At 45.6% G+C, this 20,816-nt stretch overlaps 2 protein-coding genes across 6 annotated transcripts in view; one reads left to right on the forward strand and one right to left on the reverse strand.

The window, feature by feature from the left end:
* Positions 1-20,816, reverse strand: part of LOC139573540 (oxidation resistance protein 1-like) — a 183,569-nt gene that overhangs the window by 119,162 nt on the left and 43,591 nt on the right. The gene's annotated exons all lie outside the window — the stretch shown is intronic.
* Positions 11,578-15,626, forward strand: LOC139573539 (putative nuclease HARBI1). 5 transcript variants are annotated; one of them, XM_071397109.1, is made up of 12 exons: positions 11,578-12,278; positions 12,570-12,640; positions 12,728-12,904; positions 12,995-13,056; positions 13,139-13,225; positions 13,313-13,354; positions 13,423-13,596; positions 13,676-13,711; positions 13,812-14,366; positions 14,436-14,551; positions 14,648-14,759; positions 14,854-15,626. In XM_071397109.1, the coding sequence occupies exons 1-8, from the start codon at positions 12,121-12,123 to the stop codon at positions 13,709-13,711; spliced, it is 807 nt and encodes a 268-aa protein (XP_071253210.1). In that variant the 5' UTR covers positions 11,578-12,120; the 3' UTR covers positions 13,812-14,366; positions 14,436-14,551; positions 14,648-14,759; positions 14,854-15,626. The 5 variants fall into 5 exon arrangements, with proteins under 5 accessions (XP_071253210.1, XP_071253208.1, XP_071253209.1 ...); XM_071397107.1 differs by having other exon boundaries at positions 13,423-13,711; XM_071397108.1 differs by lacking the exon at positions 14,436-14,551 and having other exon boundaries at positions 13,423-13,711.

The raw sequence follows: 20,816 nt of genomic DNA on the forward strand, positions 1-20,816 counted from the left end.
AGTAGTACGGGTTGGAGTTCCGGGTTGGAGCGAGTAGTCGCATTTCGCTTCGCTCCACAGGTAGTATTACATTTCATTTCATTACAGTACAACGGTTTGATTTGTTTGATCTTAGCAATTTTTTCTTAGCTAGCTACATAGCCGTCTTTGTATCAAAAATAATTGTGTAGTTTAGAGTAATTATTGAGGTTAGCTAGCCAGCTATTTTCGTCCTTCTAACGTAGTCAACACTGCTAGCTGCTAGCTAGCCAGCTAGCTAACTTCTACCGAATAGCAGCACTGTAGGAACTATTACATTACAACGGAACGACTTGATCAGTGTAGTGTTAGCTAGCTACATAGTTGTCTTTGCTGTCTTTGTATCTAAGATAATTGTGTAGTTTAGAGTAATTATCGAGTAATTATCGAGGTTAGCTAGCGCCGCCGTTAGCTAGCGCCGCCGTTCTCCTACCTAGTCAACACTGCTAGCAACACTGCTAGCTAGCCAGCTAGCCAACTATCATTTTAGTCAATAAGATTTTTTGCAACGTAAGCTTAACTTTCTGAACATTCGAGACGTGTAGTCCACTTGTCATTCCAATCTCCTTTGCATTAGCGTAGCCTCTTCTGTAGCCTGTCAACTATGTGTCTGTCTATCCCTCTTCTCTCCTCTCTGCACAGACCATACAAACGCTTCACACCGCGTGGCCGCTGCCACTCTAACCTGGTGGTCCCAGCGCGCACGACCCACGTGGAGTTCCAGGTCTCCGGCAGCCTCTGGAACTGCCGATCTGCGGCCAACAAGGCAGAGTTCATCTCAGCCTATGCTTCCCTCCAGTCCCTCGACTTCTTGGCACTGACGGAAACATGGATTACCACAGATAACACTGCTACTCCTACTGCTCTCTCCTCGTCTGCCCACGTGTTCTCGCACACCCCGAGAGCTTCTGGTCAGCGGGGTGGTGGCACTGGGATCCTCATCTCTCCCAAGTGGACATTCTCTCTTTCTCCCCTGACCCATCTGTCTATCGCCTCCTTTGAATTCCATGCTGTCACAGTTACCAGCCCTTTCAAGCTTAACATCCTTATCATTTATCGCCCTCCAGGTTCCCTTGGAGAGTTCATCAATGAGCTTGACGCCTTGATAAGTTCCTTTCCTGAGGATGGCTCACCTCTCACAGTTCTGGGTGACTTTAACCTCCCCACGTCTACCTTTGACTCATTCCTCTCTGCCTCCTTCTTTCCACTCCTCTCCTCTTTTGACCTCACCCTCTCACCTTCCCCCCCTACTCACAAGGCAGGCAATACGCTTGACCTCATCTTTACTAGATGCTGTTCTTCCACTAATCTCATTGCAACTCCCCTCCAAGTCTCCGACCACTACCTTGTATCCTTCTCCCTCTCGCTCTCATCCAACACTTCCCACACTGCCCCCACTCGGATGGTATCGCGCCGTCCCAACCTTCGCTCTCTCTCCCCCGCTACTCTCTCCTCTTCCATCCTATCATCTCTTCCCTCTGCTCAAACCTTCTCCAACCTATCTCCTGATTCTGCCTCCTCAACCCTCCTCTCCTCCCTTTCTGCATCCTTTGACTCTCTATGTCCCCTATCCTCCAGGCCGGCTCGGTCCTCCCCTCCTGCTCCGTGGCTCGACGACTCATTGCGAGCTCACAGAACCGGGCTCCGGGCAGCCGAGCGGAAATGGAGGAAAACTCGCCTCCCTGCGGACCTGGCATCCTTTCACTCCCTCCTCTCTACATTCTCCTCTTCTGTCTCTGCTGCTAAAGCCACTTTCTACCACTCTAAATTCCAAGCATCTGCCTCTAACCCTAGGAAGCTCTTTGCCACCTTCTCCTCCCTCCTGAATCCTCCTCCCCCTCCCCCCCTCCTCCCTCTCTGCGGATGACTTCGTCAACCATTTTGAAAAGAAGGTCGACGACATCCGATCTTCGTTTGCTAAGTCAAACGACACCGCTGGTTCTGCTCACACTGCCCTACCCTGTGCTTTGACTTCTTTCTCCCCTCTCTCTCCAGATGAAATCTCGCGTCTTGTGACGGCCGGCCGGCCGCCCAACAACCTGCCCGCTTGACCCTATCCCCTCCTCTCTTCTCCAGACCATTTCCGGAGACCTTCTCCCTTACCTCACCTCGCTCATCAACTCATCCTTGACCGCTGGCTACGTCCCTTCCGTCTTCAAGAGAGCGAGAGTTGCACCCCTTCTGAAAAAACCTACACTCGATCCCTCCGATGTCAACAACTACAGACCAGTATCCCTTCTTTCTTTTCTCTCCAAAACTCTTGAACGTGCCGTCCTTGGCCAGCTCTCCTGCTATCTCTCTCAGAATGACCTTCTTGATCCAAATCAGTCAGGTTTCAAGACTAGTCATTCAACTGAGACTGCTCTTCTCTGTGTCACGGAGGCACTCCGCACTGCTAAAGCTAACTCACTCTCCTCTGCTCTCATCCTTCTAGACCTATCGGCTGCCTTTGACACTGTGAACCATCAGATCCTCCTCTCCACCCTCTCCGAGTTGGGCATCTCCGGCGCGGCCCACGCTTGGATTGCGTCCTACCTGACAGGTCGCTCCTACCAGGTGGCGTGGCGAGAATCTGTCTCCGCACCACGTGCTCTCACCACTGGTGTCCCCCAGGGCTCTGTTCTAGGCCCTCTCCTATTCTCGCTATACACCAAGTCACTTGGCTCTGTCATATCCTCACATGGTCTCTCCTATCATTGCTATGCAGACGACACACAATTAATCTTCACCTTTCCCCCTTCTGATAACCAGGTGGCGAATCGCATCTCTGCATGTCTGGCAGACATATCAGTGTGGATGACGGATCACCACCTCAAGCTGAACCTCGGCAAGACAGAGCTGCTCTTCCTCCCGGGGAAGGACTGCCCGTTCCATGATCTCGCCATCACGGTTGACAACTCCATTGTGTCCTCCTCCCAGAGTGCTAAGAACCTTGGCGTGATCCTGGACAACACCCTGTCGTTCTCAACTAACATCAAGGCGGTGACCCGTTCCTGTAGGTTCATGCTCTACAACATTCGCAGAGTACGACCCTGCCTCACACAGGAAGCGGCGCAGGTCCTAATCCAGGCACTTGTCATCTCCCGTCTGGATTACTGCAACTCGCTGTTGGCTGGGCTCCCTGCCTGTGCCATTAAACCCCTACAACTCATCCAGAACGCCGCAGCCCGTCTGGTGTTCAACCTTCCCAAGTTCTCTCACATCACCCCGCTCCTCCGCTCTCTCCACTGGCTTCCAGTTGAAGCTCGTATCCGCTACAAGACCATGGTGCTTGCCTACGGAGCTGTGAGGGGAACGGCACCTCCGTACCTTCAGGCTCTGATCAGGCCCTACACCCAAACAAGGGCACTGCGTTCATCCACCTCTGGCCTGCTCGCCTCCCTACCTCTGAGGAAGTACAGTTCCCGCTCAACCCAGTCAAAACTGTTCGCTGCTCTGGCACCCCAATGGTGGAACAAACTCCCTCACGACGCCAGGTCAGCGGAGTCAATCACCACCTTCCGGAGACACCTGAAACCCCACCTCTTTAAGGAATACCTAGGATAGGATAAAGTAATCCTTCTAAACTCCCCCCCCCCCTTAAAAGAGTTAGATGCACTATTGTAAAGTGGTTGTTCCACTGGATATCATAAGGTGAATGCACCAATTTGTAAGTCGCTCTGGATAAGAGCGTCTGCTAAATGACTTAAATGTAAATGTAGTACTGTAGACTACGTTATCACTGACCTCAACCCAGAGTCTCTCAGAGCGTTCACAGTTAGCCCACTGACACCCCTATCAGACCACAGCAAAATCACAGTCTACTTGAACAGAGCAATACTCAATCATGAGGCATCAAAGCCAAAGGAACTGAGTAACATTAAGAAATGCTATTGATGGAAGGAATGCAGTTTGGAAACCTATCAAAAAATAATTAGGCAACAACAAATTCAATCCCTTTTAGACAATTTCTTGGGTAAAATGTTCCACTGTAATAGTGAAGGTGTAAACTTGGCAGTAGAACATCTTAACAGTATATTTGACCTCTCAGCTTCCCTATCAAATCTAAAAATCTCAAATAGAAAAACAGCCCCAAAGCATGATGTTTCCACCCCCATGCTTCACAGTAGGTATCGTGTTCTTTGGATGCAACTCAGCATTCTTTGTCCTCCAAACACGACGAGTTGAGTTTTTACCAAAAAGTTCTATTTTGGTTTCATCTGACCATATGACATTCTCACAATCTTCTTCTGGATCATCCAAATGCTCTCTAGCAAACTTCAGACGGGCCTGGACATGTACTGGCTTAAGCAGGGGGACACGTCTGGCACTGCAGGATTTGAGTCCCTGGCGGCGTAGTGTGTTACTGATGGTAGGCTTTGTTACTTTGGTCCCAGCTCTCTGCAGGTCATTCACTAGGTCCCCCCGTGTGGTTCTGGGATTTCTGCTCACCGTTCTTGTGATCATTTTGACCCCACGGGGTGAGATCTTGCGTGGAGCCCCAGATCGAGGAAGATTATCAGTGGTCTTGTATGTCTTCCATTTCCTAATAATTGCTCCCACAGTTGATTTCTTCAAACCAAGCTGCTTACCTATTGCAGATTCAGTGTTCCCAGCCTGTTGCAGGGCTACAATTTTGTTTCTGGTGTCCTTTGACAGCTCTTTGGCTGTTTGAGGTTGTGGACAGGTGTCTTTTATACTGATAACAAGTTCAAACAGGTGCCATTAATACAGGTAACGAGTGGAGGACAGAGGAGCCACTTAAAGAAGAAGTTACAGGTCTGTGAGAGCCAGAAATCTTGCTTGTTTGTAGGTGACCAAATACTTATTTTCCACCATAATTTGCAAATAAATTCATGAAAAATCCTACAATGTGATTTTCTGGATTTTTTTTCTCATTTTGTCTGTCATAGTTGAAGTGTACCTATGATGAAAATTACAGGCCTCTCTCATCTTTTTAAGTGGGAGAACTTGCACAATTGGTGGCTGACTAAATACTTTTTTGCCCCACTGTATTTCCCTCAGATTACACAGATCCACAAAGAATTCGAAAACAAACCCAATTTTGATAAACTCCCATATCTACTTGGTGAAATTCCACAGTGTGGCATCACAGCAGCAAGATTTGTGACCTGTTGCCACAAGAAAAAGGCAACCAGTGAAGAACAAACACCATTGTAAATACAACCCATATTCATGCTTATTTATTTTCCCTTGTGTAGTTTAACCATTTGTACATTGTTCCAAACACTGTATATATACATAATATGACATTTGTAATGTCTTTATTGTTTTGAAACGTCTGTATGTGTAATGTTTACTGTTCATTTTGATTGTTTATTTCACTTTTGTATATTATCTACCTCACTTGCTTTGGCAATGTTAACACATGTTTCCCATGCCAATAAAACCCCTTGAATTGAATTGAATTGAGAGAGGGAGAGGACTTGAAGAGAGAGAGAGAGAGAGAGAGAGAGAGAGAGAGAGAGAGAGAGAGAGAGAGAGAGAGAGAGAGAGAGAGAGAGAGAGAGAGAGAGAGAGAGAGAGAGAGAGAGAGAGGACTTGACAATAACTTATTTACATTAGGGAGGCTATGACCTTGGTCATCACTGACGAGTCATGTTACTGGAGGCTTACAGACTGCAGCTCTTACTTTACATAGGCATTGAGTGAAACAGTTGTCCTACCTACTAGCTGAAAAAGGCAAGGAAAATACAAAGGCATATAGGGCATATGTTAATTAGATGATAAAAAAAAAACTAAACAAGAAAAAGGGCTAGGCGATTCTGGCAGATGTTGAAACGACGGAGGAAGGCTGTGAAGATATCATCTAAAAGTCTAAACGTGTTTTGACATATTACCATAAATGCATTCTGGGAGATAAAGTTTTGAGCACATGCTCAGAGTCCAGTCCAGTGAGTTGCTGTGATGGCTGAGCATCAGTTTAGGGAGGAAGTTCATTTGGAGAGGAGAGCCACAAATGAAATGTGAAAAGTAGGAGCTAGCAGGCTGGAGGACATGCCTCCCTCCACACAGTAATCTCCCCAGTCAGTACTTTGGCTGTGCCAAGACTAATGCAGGCATGCATGCTGCCTCCTAGATAGATGCACCAAACCAACGCTTGTGCCTCTCTGTGACAGCTCCCCACCTCCGGCCAACACTGACCCAAATCATCTCCTCTCCTTTTAGTCTCCTTTCCTTTCATGTCCTTTCCTCTCCTCTCATCTCATCTCCTTTCCTCTCCTTTCCTCTCCTCTCGAACTTCACATCTACACATATTTTATTTAAAACTAAGCACATTTATGATCATTAATTTCTGTACTCTGATAACTTTTTAATTTGAGAACAGAGATACTTTATTAGTCATTTAAAAAAAAAAAATATTTCAACTTTATTTAACCAGGTAGGCCAGTTGAGAACAAGTTCTCATTTACAACTGCGACCTGGCATGATTTCCAAAGCCCAAGTGTGTGAACTACTGATCACATTCGCACATTCGACAACATGGTTTGCATAATTGCTTCAGCCGTAGAGCTAATATGTTGAATTAAAATAAACAATCAAATATTAACTCTAATCCTGAGGTGAGACAGTTATAACGATCTGGGTTTTAACAGGAATAGGAAGTCCTATGGTACGACACAGACCTAGGATAAAGACCTTATTGCTATAAAGCACAGAACCCTGGAACAGAAAAGAGGCCTGAGAGTTGAGATCGGCTTTTATCTTCATGAAAAACGCTGCTGTCCTGAAATATTCCCATAAAACGCTGCCCGCCTGACTGGCACATCTGTATTCCATCCCGTTTGAGGTGGGCGGTGCATAATAATATTTCTGGGCTCAGTGAAAAATGTCTGTGTTCTGGTAATGGCTCACTGACAAGGCTGCGGAATACAAATCTACCTGCATGGTGTTTACTGGGCTGGTTCTGCTCTGTCTGGCTCTGCTCTGTCTGGCTCTGCTCTGTCTGGTTCTGCTCTGTCTGGCTCTGCTCTGTCTGGTTCTGCTCTGTCTGGTTCTGCTCTGCTCTGTCTGGCTCTGCTCTGTCTGGCTCTGCTCTGTCTGGCTCTGCTCTGTTTGGTTCTGCTCTGTCTGGCTCTGCTCTGTCTGGCTCTGCTCTGTCTGGTTCTTCTCTGTCTGGCTCTGCTCTGTCTGGCTCTGCTCTGTCTGGTTCTGCTCTGTCTGGCTCTGCTCTGTCTGGCTCTGCTCTGTCTGGCTCTGCTCTGTCTGGTTCTGCTCTGTCTGGTTCTTCTCTGTCTGGTTCTTCTCTGTCTGGCTCTGCTCTGTCTGGTTCTTCTCTGTCTGGTTCTGCTCTGTCTGGCTCTGCTCTGTCTGGCTCTGCTCTGTCTGGCTCTGCTCTGTCTGGTTCTGCTCTGTCTGGTTCTGCTCTGTCTGGCTCTGCTCTGTCTGGTTCTGCTCTGTCTGGCTCTTCTCTGTCTGGCTCTGCACAACAAACTGCCCCATGTCTGACAGATCAAACACGTTGAGTAGGAAACAACTGATCGTTGAGTGGAGGCATGTAGAGGGGAGGAACGCACCACACAACAGCTGTGTCCTAAAAGTAGTGCAGGGGAATAGGGTGCCATTTGGGAAACAATGGCCTTTCTGAATGGATACCATTATGTGAAGGACAGGATGAAAGGTGATGCAACTGCATCGTGGTATATGAAACACAGTATAGTATGAGGTCTGACTGGTGCCACCTAAATATATACATTTCCGTCATTTCACCAGGGACTTACTAACAGCATCCTACAGTGATTCTCAATCACCTCTCCTTTGATCTCTCTTTCCTCTCTCCTCTCCTTTCCCCCCTCTCCTCTCTGTGTGTGAGTGATGTATTGACAGGGCCTGTGGCTGTAGAGTAGTGGAGAAAGCAGCTTTTTAATTAGGAGTGGCAAGCCAGCAACACAGGGAGGGAGAGGTGCTGTGAGATCAAGGACAAGAGAAAAACTAAGGAGAGAGAGAGAGAGAGAGAGAGCGAGAGAGAAAGGGAGAGAGAGAGAGAGAGAGAAAGAGAGAAAGAGAGAAAGAGAGAGTGCAAAAGAGAGAGAGAGAAATAACTCTTAGTGTGTTTTTAGAGAGGATGTATGCTGTATTAACACCTGTCAAGAATGTATTAAATCTTTATTTTAAATTCACTTAAATGGGTCCATTCATTGTTAATCAGGGGTAAACATGGCACTTTACAGTGGATGCATACTTTTTGAACCGTCAAAAAGCAATTTTGGCACCTGTAGTGCGGCCTAGATGCACACGACAGAGGGAGGGACAGTTGCCAAAGGGCAAGAGAGGCAGACTGAGCCAAGCCATTCACAATAACATATGACAGCTGGCCACAGAGCAATTCAGTAACAATCTGGTGCCAGTCTTCATATAGCTCAGACATACGAGACAATATCATACATGTCCTCAGGCAACAACAGAGAGAATACCATTGATGTCTATGGGAGACATGAGAGACACTGACTGAGATGATAGAGACAGGAAGACACACAGCCTAAGGAGCCTAGATAGAACAACCCCAAGAGTCCCCACACTCACAGACTTCAACACACAGCTCACATCTAACATGGCTCCACACACGCACGCACACAAACACACAGTCTACATGGATTTCCTCTCACTCGCACCCTGTCGCAGCAGAGCAGTCATGTGATTTTTCTGTCTTCACAGGCCTGTGAGTGTCTACCAGCAGGCACGCCACTGCCGTGAATCTTCGTTAGCACAAATCGCTGCTTAATTCACAGTTAATTAATTAGATGAAGACATGCGGTTATGTCATAAAAAGGTAATGCTCCAAAACACAGAAACAGGGAGAAACACACAAGACACTGTAAAATAAGGACAAGATGGAAAAAGTGTTTACTTAGGCTATTCCCCACATGTCCATGTCTATAAGAACACCTGCTAGGTGTGTAAAAGCAATAATCTGTAGCAATTGCATATTTGTTACAGATATCATGCATCACATGCATTGCTTTCATGGTAGATTGTATAAGGAACAGAGTGAAAACTAAAACGAAGCTGGACGTGTGAGTTTTTTTTTAACAACTTACATTTTAGCAAACACTCTTATCTAGAGCGACTTACAGGAGCAATTAGGGTTAATTGACTTGCTCAAGGGCACATCAACAGATTTTTCACCTAGTTGGCTAAGGGGTTCAAACCAGCAACCTTTCGGTTACTGGCCCAACGCTCTTAACTGCTAGGCTACCTCCCACAACTTCCAGATGGATTTGAAATATTATTCTTGAGATACTGTATCGGTTTGTTGAAATATGAATAGTTCCCATGACCCTTCAACAATGAATTACAGTCATTTTGACAATTCAAATGTATGTTAAAGACACATTTAGCAAGCGTGTTCCCAATCTAACGTACTTTCATTTACCCAGAAATCCCAACAGAGGCTTGAATGAGCAGTACTGGTCTTTATGACTAGCCACCAAAACATAACTAAGGGAAATATATTCTCCTCCTGAGCTGTTTTTCCTGCTTAATATTTGCATTATTTATGCATCGGAGTGAATGTGAATGTCCTGCTATATTCTGCTATATTAAATGACCTTTCATGATAATTGCATCCCAGTGTTTCCTAGGACTTTGAGCCTAAAGGTAGATAGATGTTATGTAACAGGATAACTGTGCTGTATGTTAGTTTAAAATGCCAAACATCTGCAGTTCTCCTTTAGATGGGAACAGCTTTTATGGAAAGAGAATGATGCAGGAAGGCTTGCGCTTATTTACGCTCATTTCTGTACTTCAAAAACTAACTCCACTGAAATGGCCGACTGAAATTAAGCCGCATCTATTTGAATAGATAATAATTGTAATTAGGCCTCTCTGGATGGATGCAATCAAGGCCCTTATATATTTCTGTCAATCAACTCCATCAGCATTTGGAGATGGTTTTCTGTCTTGGATCGTTATGTATAACGGCAGTGGATCTATTTCAAAAATAACCATTCAGACTACAGATTGACAGGTGTGCATCATTCAGTCTTTCTCATTAAACAAATCAGGTTTCAAGAAAAACACAATCAAACACGATCGTGATTTCTGCAGCTATATTGAGGCCCATCGCATGACCCCACACATCCAGGAGAGTAGGTGATGGGTCTTAATAGATCTTGTGTGCTTACACTGCCATTGCGTGACCTGACATCCAACTCAGCGTGACCCTTAGAGAATGGTGATAAGCACAACGCTCCACTGTGATGCTACAGGAGGAAAGACTCACAGAGCCACAATGTCTAGAGGAATAGGTGTGAATCAACACAGACTAACCATGACAGATGATCAGACAACATACTGTAGATAGTAGAACAGCCCTTCTATTTACAGAGCATTCGTTTCATATCTTCAAACATAAGATGTCCTCGGAACTAACAGAGTCGTCATCGAAACAACAACAAATTTGAAATCCATTTGAAAAAATCTATAAAATGTCCAGTTTGGCATCATCTCCAAGTATTATTTTTCTTTTAAAAAACAGACAGGCTGTAGAGACTTGAAATGGAGGAGGAGGAGGAGGAAGGGGGATGTCGGGTTTATTGGATAAAAATAAGCCTTCTTGCTCACAGGCAATTCTCTAAACAACATTATAGCGATGTGACATTAGATGGAGCCAGCTGTGCCTCTAGTTGTCACATGTCACCTTCGATCCAGCAGCACAGTAACGGAGGCTGCGTCTCAAATGGCTGCATGTTCCCTATATAGTACACTACTTTTGACCAGGGCCCATAGAGCTCTGGTCAAAAGTAGTGCACTAAAAGGAATAGGGGGGTGCCATTTGGGATGCAGACAGCAAGAGAGATGCTCCTCTGGTCTGGTCTGGACAGAGAGGACCCTCTGCTGGCTTTAAAGCTACAATCTGGGATTTGTTTCTCAGCAAAACGGCAGCCAGTTTTCCTATACAGCTGAGATATTGGGCTGGGGACATATAACCCATCTCCAAGATTCAATAGGTAAGGATCAAGAGTTGAACTGACCACTGAACAGATTCCCAGATTGTACCTTTAACATCTCTCACTGTCTCCCCCAGCCAACCGGGTTCACAGGTTTCACTGCAAGGCTTTCAGCTTTTGCTCTGTCTGCACTGAGCTGAGCGGAGCTGCTCGAGGTTAAAGAACAAATCATTTGTCATCAAGCCTTGTTAGAGCAACTGTCATCTAGAAAGCTTTCGACTGTGGGGCATTATGCTACAACGTTGACGACGACAGTAATCAGTCATCGTGATTAGCGATCATTGATCAAACCTGTATTGATTCTTATAATGATCTCTTCTTTCTCATAGCCTCAGACCTCACTATGCCTATTATTATTCTGCTTAGCTAAGCTAGAATACATACTTCTATGGGGAATAACAATACAAAACACACCCATTGTGTAACGGCTTTCGTTGGTGGAAGGAGAGGAGGACCAAAATGCAGCGTGGTACGTATCCATAATATCATTTAATCGAGAATGAATACAAAATACAAAAGAACAAGGGAATAAATGAAAACCGAAACAGTCCCGTATGGTCCAAACACTAACACAGGAAACAATCACCCACCAAAACACAATGAAAAACAGGCTACCTAAATATGGCTCCCAATCAGAGACAACGACTGACACCTGCCTCTGATTGAGAACCATACTAGGCCAAACACATAGAAATATACCATACAGAACAAAACATAGAAAAACAACATAGAATGCCCACCCCAACTCACGCCCCGACCAAACTAAAATAAAGACATAAAAAAGGAACTAAGGTCAGAACGTGACACATTGATTATAAACCTACACACATCTTTCTGCACGTCCATCTGATGACATTCTAATGCCAGTAGAAAACGACCATCTTAAAATGCACTAGAGAGACAACATAACATGAGTTATGTTTCTCCAGGGGCCTGTTGCACAAAAGTAGAATTAAGACATCCGGGATAAATGACTCAGCTGAGCTCAATGAAGCCAAAACATGTGCGTCCAGGCTTAATTGGTTGCACAAAGACCAAGCCAGGATGAGCAGACACGGATTCATTAAGCCAGGTGAAACCAATCCTGGATAGGTGCGCGCTCACGGCTCACTCAAATAGACCCCGCCACAGATCACAGATTAACTGATTTACCATGGCAACTAGAGCCGCGTACTTTTCCCCGTCGGAAGCACAAATCCTCATGGAGGCATACGAGGAGGTAAAAGATATAATTAAGAAGAAAGGCAACACCGCCACAGTGATAAAGCAAAGAGAAAAAGCGTGGCAAAGTATTGCAGACCGCCTGAATGCGTAAGTAGTGCACAATTACACACTCACCGCTCCGCTGAAACATCACAATTACAATTCAAATATTTAATTCACATCTCCAAAAATGCAGTTGTACTGTAATTATGAAACGGTTAAATTTTTTATTGAAATGCACTGCAGATATGAGTGAAATTGTGTAAAGTAACTCCATCACACTGTATAAAGCTATGATACATTTTTTGATATTTTTACTGAAAACAAGACAAAAATACCAAGTAATTTTTTGCAGTGTGACTCCATTAAATGTGTGTGTGTGTGTGTGTGTGTGTGTAGATTAAACATGAACGGGCCAAAACGGACATGGCAGCAGGTCAAAATCAAATACAAGAACATTCTGCAGAATGGTATGGTCCCTGACTAATATTTAACAAAGCACAAGCATATATTGTACCCAGAAGGTGCCTGCTCACACATTGTCTGTACTGTTTTAGCAGTGAAAAAGAATACCCACAGACAAGGCACGGGTGGTGGGTCACCAAAGGCTGACCTTACCCCAGCAGAGGACATGGCCTTGGAGCTAAATAAAGGCAGGCCCGTCTTAGAGGGGATCCCTGGGGGGAAAGAGACGAGCATAGGTTCCTCCCAAGATGCCACCCGCTTCATTCAAGGTATGTCCTTCCATCTCTACATGGGATACAACCACATTCATATTGAATCAATTTGGACTGTCTGACTTTGGTTTACCTATTGCCTTGCAGTGTCTGGCAGCACTGTGTTCCTGTTAGAGCCACCAGCACAAGCACCAGACGATGCTGATCCAGTGAGTACTCCATCAAAGGCATACTGTAGGCCTGGCATGTCTTGTCTACTAGCTTCAATATGAATCCGATTAAATGTGATAGGGTGAAGGCCCCAGTGCAGCAGCAACAGCACATGATGGAGACGATGATGAGGAGGAGACCATCTCTCTGGATTCCAGAAGGCATGAGGTATCATGTTAAGACTGTGAAAGTACTATTTACTCTACAATGGTGAGGAGTCCTCATCAAAATCAAAAAATCTAATTTCTTTTACAGGACCCAGATGCTATACAGTGGGAAAACCAGCCTGGCAACATAGTGCGTATTAATAAAAGGACACCACATCCTGCCAAATTCCAGCTGCGCTAATTGTATTGTGTTCACAGAGCTCACAAGCTATCAGAAAGTTGTATGGCAACCACCTCCGGCGCCAAATAGAACTGGCAGACATAGACATTCAGTACAAGAAGAAAAAGATGGAAAATCTTGCACTGGAGTCCGAAATAAAAAAGAGGACAATTAGGAAACTGGACCTTGAAATAAAAAAACTTGAGAGGGAGGTGAGATATGCCTTCAATGTACACTGTATGCTAACTGTAACACAAATGTATTAATCATTATTTTTCTTTCCTCCCCCAGCTCCAAGAAGATGACACAGCTCAAAATAAAAATTAGGTATATTCTCGTAAAGTCAAGTGAGCCATGACATATGAGCTCTTATTGTGACAGGACGCAGGACGGTGGCATCTTTCTAAGGTTTTTTTTATTTTCCCAGCAATCAGTACAACCAAGTCATCGTTATAAGGCATCGCCCTCTTTTGCCCACCCCCCCAGCACCAGGTGTGGCCACTAGCCTATATGAAGGCCCAAAATTGTGTGTTCCTTTCTGCTCTGACAATGGCATGCCCATTCGTGCGAGATGTGGTGGATGAAGAAGCACTTGTGCTGAGGAGAGCCTTCAGGCGAGAAAGGGTCTTCAGGGACCGGTTGGACCCACTGGCCTTCCCTGATGACCATCTATATGAAAGATACAGGTTTTCTGCAGATGGCATCAGGTATCTATGCAGACTACTGGGTCCCAGGATTAAGCACCGCACTGCACGGAGCCATGCACTGAGTGTGGAGCAAATGGTTTGTGTGGCCTTGCGCTTTTTTGCTAGTGGAGCCTTCCTGTACTCAGTGGGGGATGCAGAACAGCTGAACAAGGCCACAATTTGCCGCACAATAAGGAGTGTGTGTCTGGCTATCAAAGCATTAGCAGATGTCTTCATCTCCTTCCCTGGCCACAGAAGACTCTGTGACATCAAAGAGGAGTTCTATAGGATTGCAGGTAAGAGGATCTACAAATTACAGGACAACTGTTAACACATAGTAGGATACTCATTACTTTGTGTGACAGGTTTCCCCAATGTCATTGGTGCAGTGGACTGCACACACATAAGGATAAAAGCCCCCTCAGGTGCCCATGAGGCCGATTTTGTGAATAGGAAATCCTTTCACAGCATTAATGTTCAGGTGAACATAACTTTTTGATATTGTCCATTGACGAACACTCTGCATTGCCAGTGATGTGCATTGATTGGTGTAATATTCCTCATCTTATGATTTCAGATGGTCTGCAATGCTGACTGTGTGATCAGCAATGTTGTGGCAAAATGGCCTGGCTCAGTCCATGACTCCAGAATCTTTCGGGCCTCTGAAATCTATCAGTGCCTATCACAAGGTAAGCCACACAACCCCTATTTATAACCATCATGGCTGTGTCAAGAATATCACTGTGTTTATGAGGTAGTAATGATGAGATTTTGTGTTGACAGGTGAATTCTCTGGTGTGTTGCTGGGAGACAGGGGGTATGGCTGCCAGCCTTTTCTCCTGACACCTTTCACAGACCCCCAGGAAGCACAGCAGGCCTACAACCATGCCCATGCCAGGACCAGGGCCAGAGTTGAAATGACCTTTGGCCTCCTGAAGGCACGCTTTCACTGCCTTCACAAATTAAGGGTCAGCCCTGTTAGGGCATGTGATATTACTGTGGCTTGTGCTGTCCTCCACAATGTGGCCTGCCTGAGGAAGGAGAGGGCCCCCAGAGTGCCACCAGCCATGGACTGGGACAATCCGGCAATCTTCCCTGATGACGACAGTGGTCGGCTGCTGAGGGACCAATATGTGTTGAATTATTTTAGTTAGTATGTGTGCTTTCAATTTTGGTTAAATATGTCCTGCGGTGGCAGAGGAATTTGGTTTTTTTTGGGTTCGTTTTTTGACGAATTTGGCCTCTTATGATGTTTGTGCGGTATACTGTGTGTAATACAAGGCTGCAGGGAGGCTACTGCATCCATTCATTTGTCTGTTCAGTTGATGTGTATGGATTTGTCCTGCATTTATTTTAGTGTGCAGACATGCAGGGTGTGTTATATACAGACCTTTGAATGTGTATGTATCATTTTGTATAATATGCTTGGATTCTGTGCTTTCCATCTTGTAGAGTCACTGTGACTTCAGTTTCGAAAGGAGCTGATGGTTTACCTGCTTTGTTTTGTCCTTATTCAATAAAGGAACATAATGTTACACATTGTGTTTTTATATTCATATGGAATGTGTATTTGTTTATATGACAGAGTACTAGGGCCACACTGAAGAAAAAGGATAAAGTCATAAATTTATGAGGCTGGTTCTTTCTGCAGAAAAGCTACATATTGTTTTTACAGTTTTGATACTTATGACAATGTGATACTTAATATTCTGGCACATCAGCATGTCTTTGTTTATGAAACCATACTGAAGTGACAATTTCACGAAATGCCCCACATCTGTCATTTTAACAACTGTCCTCCTTTAAAACAACTGGTTACAATATTATGACTTGTGTTTTTTTCCCCTCTGTGGCCCTAATATTCTATCATTTTATATATAGCCTTATAGTCTATGGGAAACTGTAAATTATCTAATGATAGCAACATCATCTAAAAATCATTTTTTATCCAAAATCATTGAAATTAATGATCACAAACGTTTAAATAATAACAGTGGGTCTAGTTATATGTGATAACAATGTATAGTGAGCAGTGAAATAACTATTGGTTTCCATTTGTGGTGACTGCTGACTGACATTAGGGATGAGATTAAATAGATCCTGGAATTTAGCCTGGTCTGGAGCAGGCTAGCTCCACAGAATAAATCTCCATGGTAATTTATACCATAACATATCCTCCTGCCCCCTATCCATCTTTAGTGCAACCGGATTACGGATCAATTGAGCCAGGATCACCAAGATATCCTGGCTTAATCCCTTATCCTAGTTTTGTGCAACAGGCTCCTGGTCAGAAAATGTGGTAGTTCGTGCAAGATTGAGCAAATGTCTGCATATGTCACGCCCTGACCATAGAGAGCCATTTATTCTCTATGTTGGTTAGGTCAGGGTGTGACTAGGGTGGGTTATCTAGGTTGTTTTATGTCTATGTTGGCCTGGTATGGTTCCCAATCAGAGGCAGCTGTTTATCGTTGTCTCTGATTGGGGATCATATATAGGCAGCCATTTCCCCACAGTTTTTTTGTGGGATCTTGTTTTGAGTTAGTGCATGTAGCACCTCTTATGTTACGGTTCGTTGTTTGTTTCTTTTTTCGTTTTGTAAGTTTCACGAAATAAAGATGTGGAACTCAGAGCACGCTGCGTCTTGGTCTGTCTCTACACACAGCCGTGACAGCATAATTGATGTGGGGGAAAAATGGGCGGAAAAAATGGGGAAGGGCTCTCCTGGAAGAGGTAAGTTTGTCCGGCTCAGTAAAGCCTCAAACATAAATTGTCCGCAACACTGAAATGGGCTACTTCTATGTGAATTAATGAGGAAGCGGAACACACCTCAATTCAAAATACAACTTGTTCGAAAATAATTTGAAATTGACAAGTTGAAACATTAGCAGGCAGCGCGTGTTTACTGTCCTGCGTAACAATCACATTTTGGAACAGTGAGTGCATTCTGACATCACCTGCATAAAACTACTCACGCTGGGGCAACCGTTAGAGATATTTGGAACTCACATGTGAAAAGGTTAAATGGAAGAAGTTTAGAACCACCAAGACTATTCCTAGAGCTGAGCAATCGGGTGAGAATGGCGTTGGTCAGGGAGGTGACCAAGAACTCAATGGTCACTGACAGAGCTCCTGAGTTCCTCTGCGGAGATGTGAGAACCTTCCAGAAGGACAACAATCTCTGCAGCACTCCACCAATCAGGTCTTTATGGTAGAGTGGCCAGACAGAAGCCACTCCACAGTAAAAGGCAAATTACATCCCGCTTGGAGTTTGCCAACAGGCACTTAAAGGACTCTCAGACCATGAGAAAAAATATTATCTTTGTCTGATGAAAACAACATTGAACTCTTTGGCCTGAATGCCAAGCGTCACGTCTGGAGGAAACTTGGCACCATCCCTACGGTGAAGCATGGTGGTGGCATCATTATGCTGTGGGGATGTTTTTCAGTGGCAGGGAATGGGAGACTAGTCAGGATCGAGGGAAAGATGAACGGAGCAAAGTACAGAGAGATCCTTGATGAAAACCTGCTCCATAGCACTCAAGACCTCAGACTAGGGTGAAGGTTCACCTTATAACCCTAAGCACACAGCCCTAAGCACACAGCCAAGACAACGCAGGAGTGGCTTCGGGACAAGTCTCTGAATGTCCTTAAATGGCCCAGCCAGAGCATAGTCTTGAACCCGATCTAACATCTTTGGAGAGACCTGAAAATAGCTGTGCAGCGTAGCTCTCCATTCAACCTGACAGAGCCTGAGAGAACCTGAAGAGAAGAATGGGAGAAACTCCCCAAATACAGGTGTGTCAAGCTTGTAGCATCATACCCAAGAAGACTCGAGGCTGTAATCGATGCCAAAGGTGCTGCGACAAAGTACTGAGTAAAGGGTCTGAATACTTATGTAAATGTGATATTTCCGTTAGATTTTTTTATTTTTTTACCTGGTTTTGCTTTGTTATTATGGGCTATTGTGTGTAGATTGATGAGGGGGGAAACAATTGAATCAATTTTAGAATAAGGCTGTAACGTAACAAATGTGGAAAAAGTCAAGGGGTCTGAATACTTTCCGAATGCACTGTATAATTAGCTAGGCCTTCATGCCATAGAGCAGAGCCCATAATGTCACCCTCTGTTCGCCTGTAAAACTCTAGATGACATCAGCTAGGGGACGCTCCATTTGTGCAGACAATGACTCTGTAACGTATGTGCCTTGCCTGCCTGCCTGCGCTGGCTTCACAGGGATAATTTGTCAACCTAGTGTTGCCACATAGACAATTGAATTCCTTGCTTAACTGGTGCTAGCCACTCCTTAATTGCCTTACATGCACTTTAAATGGGATTTATGCATTTTTCAAGACCCAGCTGTCACTTGCACATGTATATGTCTTGGAGTGGCCACTGTGTAGGAGGTATCAGAAGAAGGATGATTTGCATGGTAGGGCACTGAAGATTCCAGGGATTCAGGGATTCACCACAAGGACATCAAATATATGGATGTCTCAATTTCCTGGAGGAGTGAGAGTAAATACTGTATATGATGCTAGGCTGGCTGTGTGTTGGTGTGGCTCTAAAAGAGAGAGCAGTTACAGAGTGGTAGTGGAGGTAGAGAGTGGTAGTGGAGGTAGGGAGAGGTAGAGAGAGGTAGCGGAGGTAGAGAGAGGTAGTGGAGGTAGAGAGAGGTAGTGGAGGAAGAGAGAGATAGGGGAGGTAGAGAGAAGTAGGGGAGGTAGAAAGAAGTATGGGAGATAGAGAGAGGTAGTGGAGGTAGAGAGATGAAGTGGAGGTAGAGAGATAGTGGAGGTAGAGAGATAGTGGAGGTAGAGAGAGGTTGTGGAGGTAGAGAGAGGTAGCGGATGTAGAGAGAGGTAGCGGATGTAGAGAGAGGTAGCGGAGGTACAGAGAGGTAGGTAAGGTAGATAGCGGTAGGGGAGGTAGAGAGAGGTAGAGGAGGTAGAGAGAGGTGGAGGTAGAGAGAGGTAGTGGAGAGGTAGTGGAGGTAGAGAGAGGTCGGGGAGAGGTAGTGGAGGTAGAGAGAGGTATGGGAGGTAGAGGAGAGGTAGCGGAGGTAGAAAGAGGTAGCGAAGGTAGAGAGAGGTAGCGAAGGTAGAGAGAGGTAGCGGATGTAGAGAGAGGTAGCGGATGTAGAGAGAGTTAGGGGGAGGTAGATGGAGGTAGAGAGAGGTAGGGGAGGTAGAGAGATGTAGGGGAGAGGTAGTGGAGGTAGAGAGAGGTAGTGGAGGTAGAGAGAGGTAGGGGAGAGCTAGTGGAGGTAGAGGAGAGGTAGTGGAAGTAGAGAGAGGTAGTGGAGGTAGAGAGAGGTAGAGGAGAGGTAGTGGAGGTAGAGCGAGGTAGGCGAGAGGTAGTGGAGGTAGATGAGAGGTAGTGGAGGTAGAGAGAGGTAGTGGAGGTAGAGAGAGGTAGTGGAGGTAGAGAGAAGTAGAGGAGAGGTAGGGGAGGTAGGGGAGGTAGAGGAGAGGTAGGGGAGGTAGAGGAGAGGTAGCGGAGGTAGAGAGAGGTAGCGGAGGTAGAGAGAGGTAGCGGAGGTAGAGAGAGGTAGCGGAGGTAGAGAGAGGTAGCGGAGGTAGAGAGAGGTAGAGGAGAGGTAGTGGATGTAGAGAGAGGTAGCGGAGGTAGATAGCGGTAGGGGAGGTAGAGGGAGGTAGAGAGAGGTAGTGGAGGTAGAGAGAGGTAGGAGGAGGTAGTGGAGGTAGAGAGATGTAGTGGAGGTAGAGAGAGGTAGGGGAGAGCTAGTGGAGGTAGAGGAGAGGTAGTGGAAGTAGAGAGAGGTAGTGGAGGTAGAGAGAGGTAGAGGAGAGGTAGTGGAGGTAGAGAGAGGTAGGCGAGAGGTAGTGGAGGTAGATGAGAGGTAGCGGAGGTAGAGAGAGGTAGCGGAGGTAGAGAGAGGTAGCGGAGGTAGAGAGAGGTAGCGGAGGTAGAGAGAGGTAGCGGAGGTAGAGAGAGGTAGCGGAGGTAGAGAGAGGTAGAGGAGAGGTAGTGGATGTAGAGAGAGGTAGCGGAGGTAGATAGCGGTAGGGGAGGTAGAGGGAGGTAGAGAGAGGTAGTGGAGGTAGAGAGAGGTAGGAGGAGGTAGTGGAGGTAGAGAGAGGTATGGGAGGTAGAGGAGAGGTAGTGGAGGTAGAGAGAGGTAGAAAGAGGTAGAGAGAGGTAGCGGATGTAGAGAGAGGTAGGGGAGGTAGAGAGAGGTATGGGAGGTAGAGGAGAGGTAGTGGAGGTAGAGAGAGGTAGAGAGAGGTAGCGGATGTAGAGAGTATCATCCAAATTGCATTTATAGTTCATATTGATATACAAATATATATTCAGTGTCTGTGGAGCAAGCAGAAATGAAACCAACCATAACCTTGATGTTCCCAGCACCACGCTCTAACTAACCCAGCTAGGCATTGGAACCAGTGAGGATGAGGTAGGGTGAGGTAGAGAGGGGCGTGAGGTAGAGAGAAGCTAAGGGTGAGGTAGAGAGCGTTATGGGAGAGGTAGAAAGAGCTAGGTGTGAGTGGGTAATTGCAGTGGCAGAGGCCAGGGCAGGTCCAGACAGGGCACCACATCTCAGTGAGCAGAGCAACTCTGAATCTATACTTCTACAGCACCACACAGCACCTCCGTGTAAATCCTTGTGATGACAGCCAATGTGTCACATTCCTTCCCCTTTCTAATTCAGGAGGTGGAGGGGAACAACCAGTCAGCCGAGCAACAGTTAATCAGCTCAGCGCAGATCCTAAACACTAGAAACCAAC

The sequence above is a fragment of the Salvelinus alpinus genome, chromosome 4, assembly GCF_045679555.1.
Source record: "Salvelinus alpinus chromosome 4, SLU_Salpinus.1, whole genome shotgun sequence".
Taxonomy (NCBI): Eukaryota; Metazoa; Chordata; class Actinopteri; order Salmoniformes; family Salmonidae; genus Salvelinus; species Salvelinus alpinus.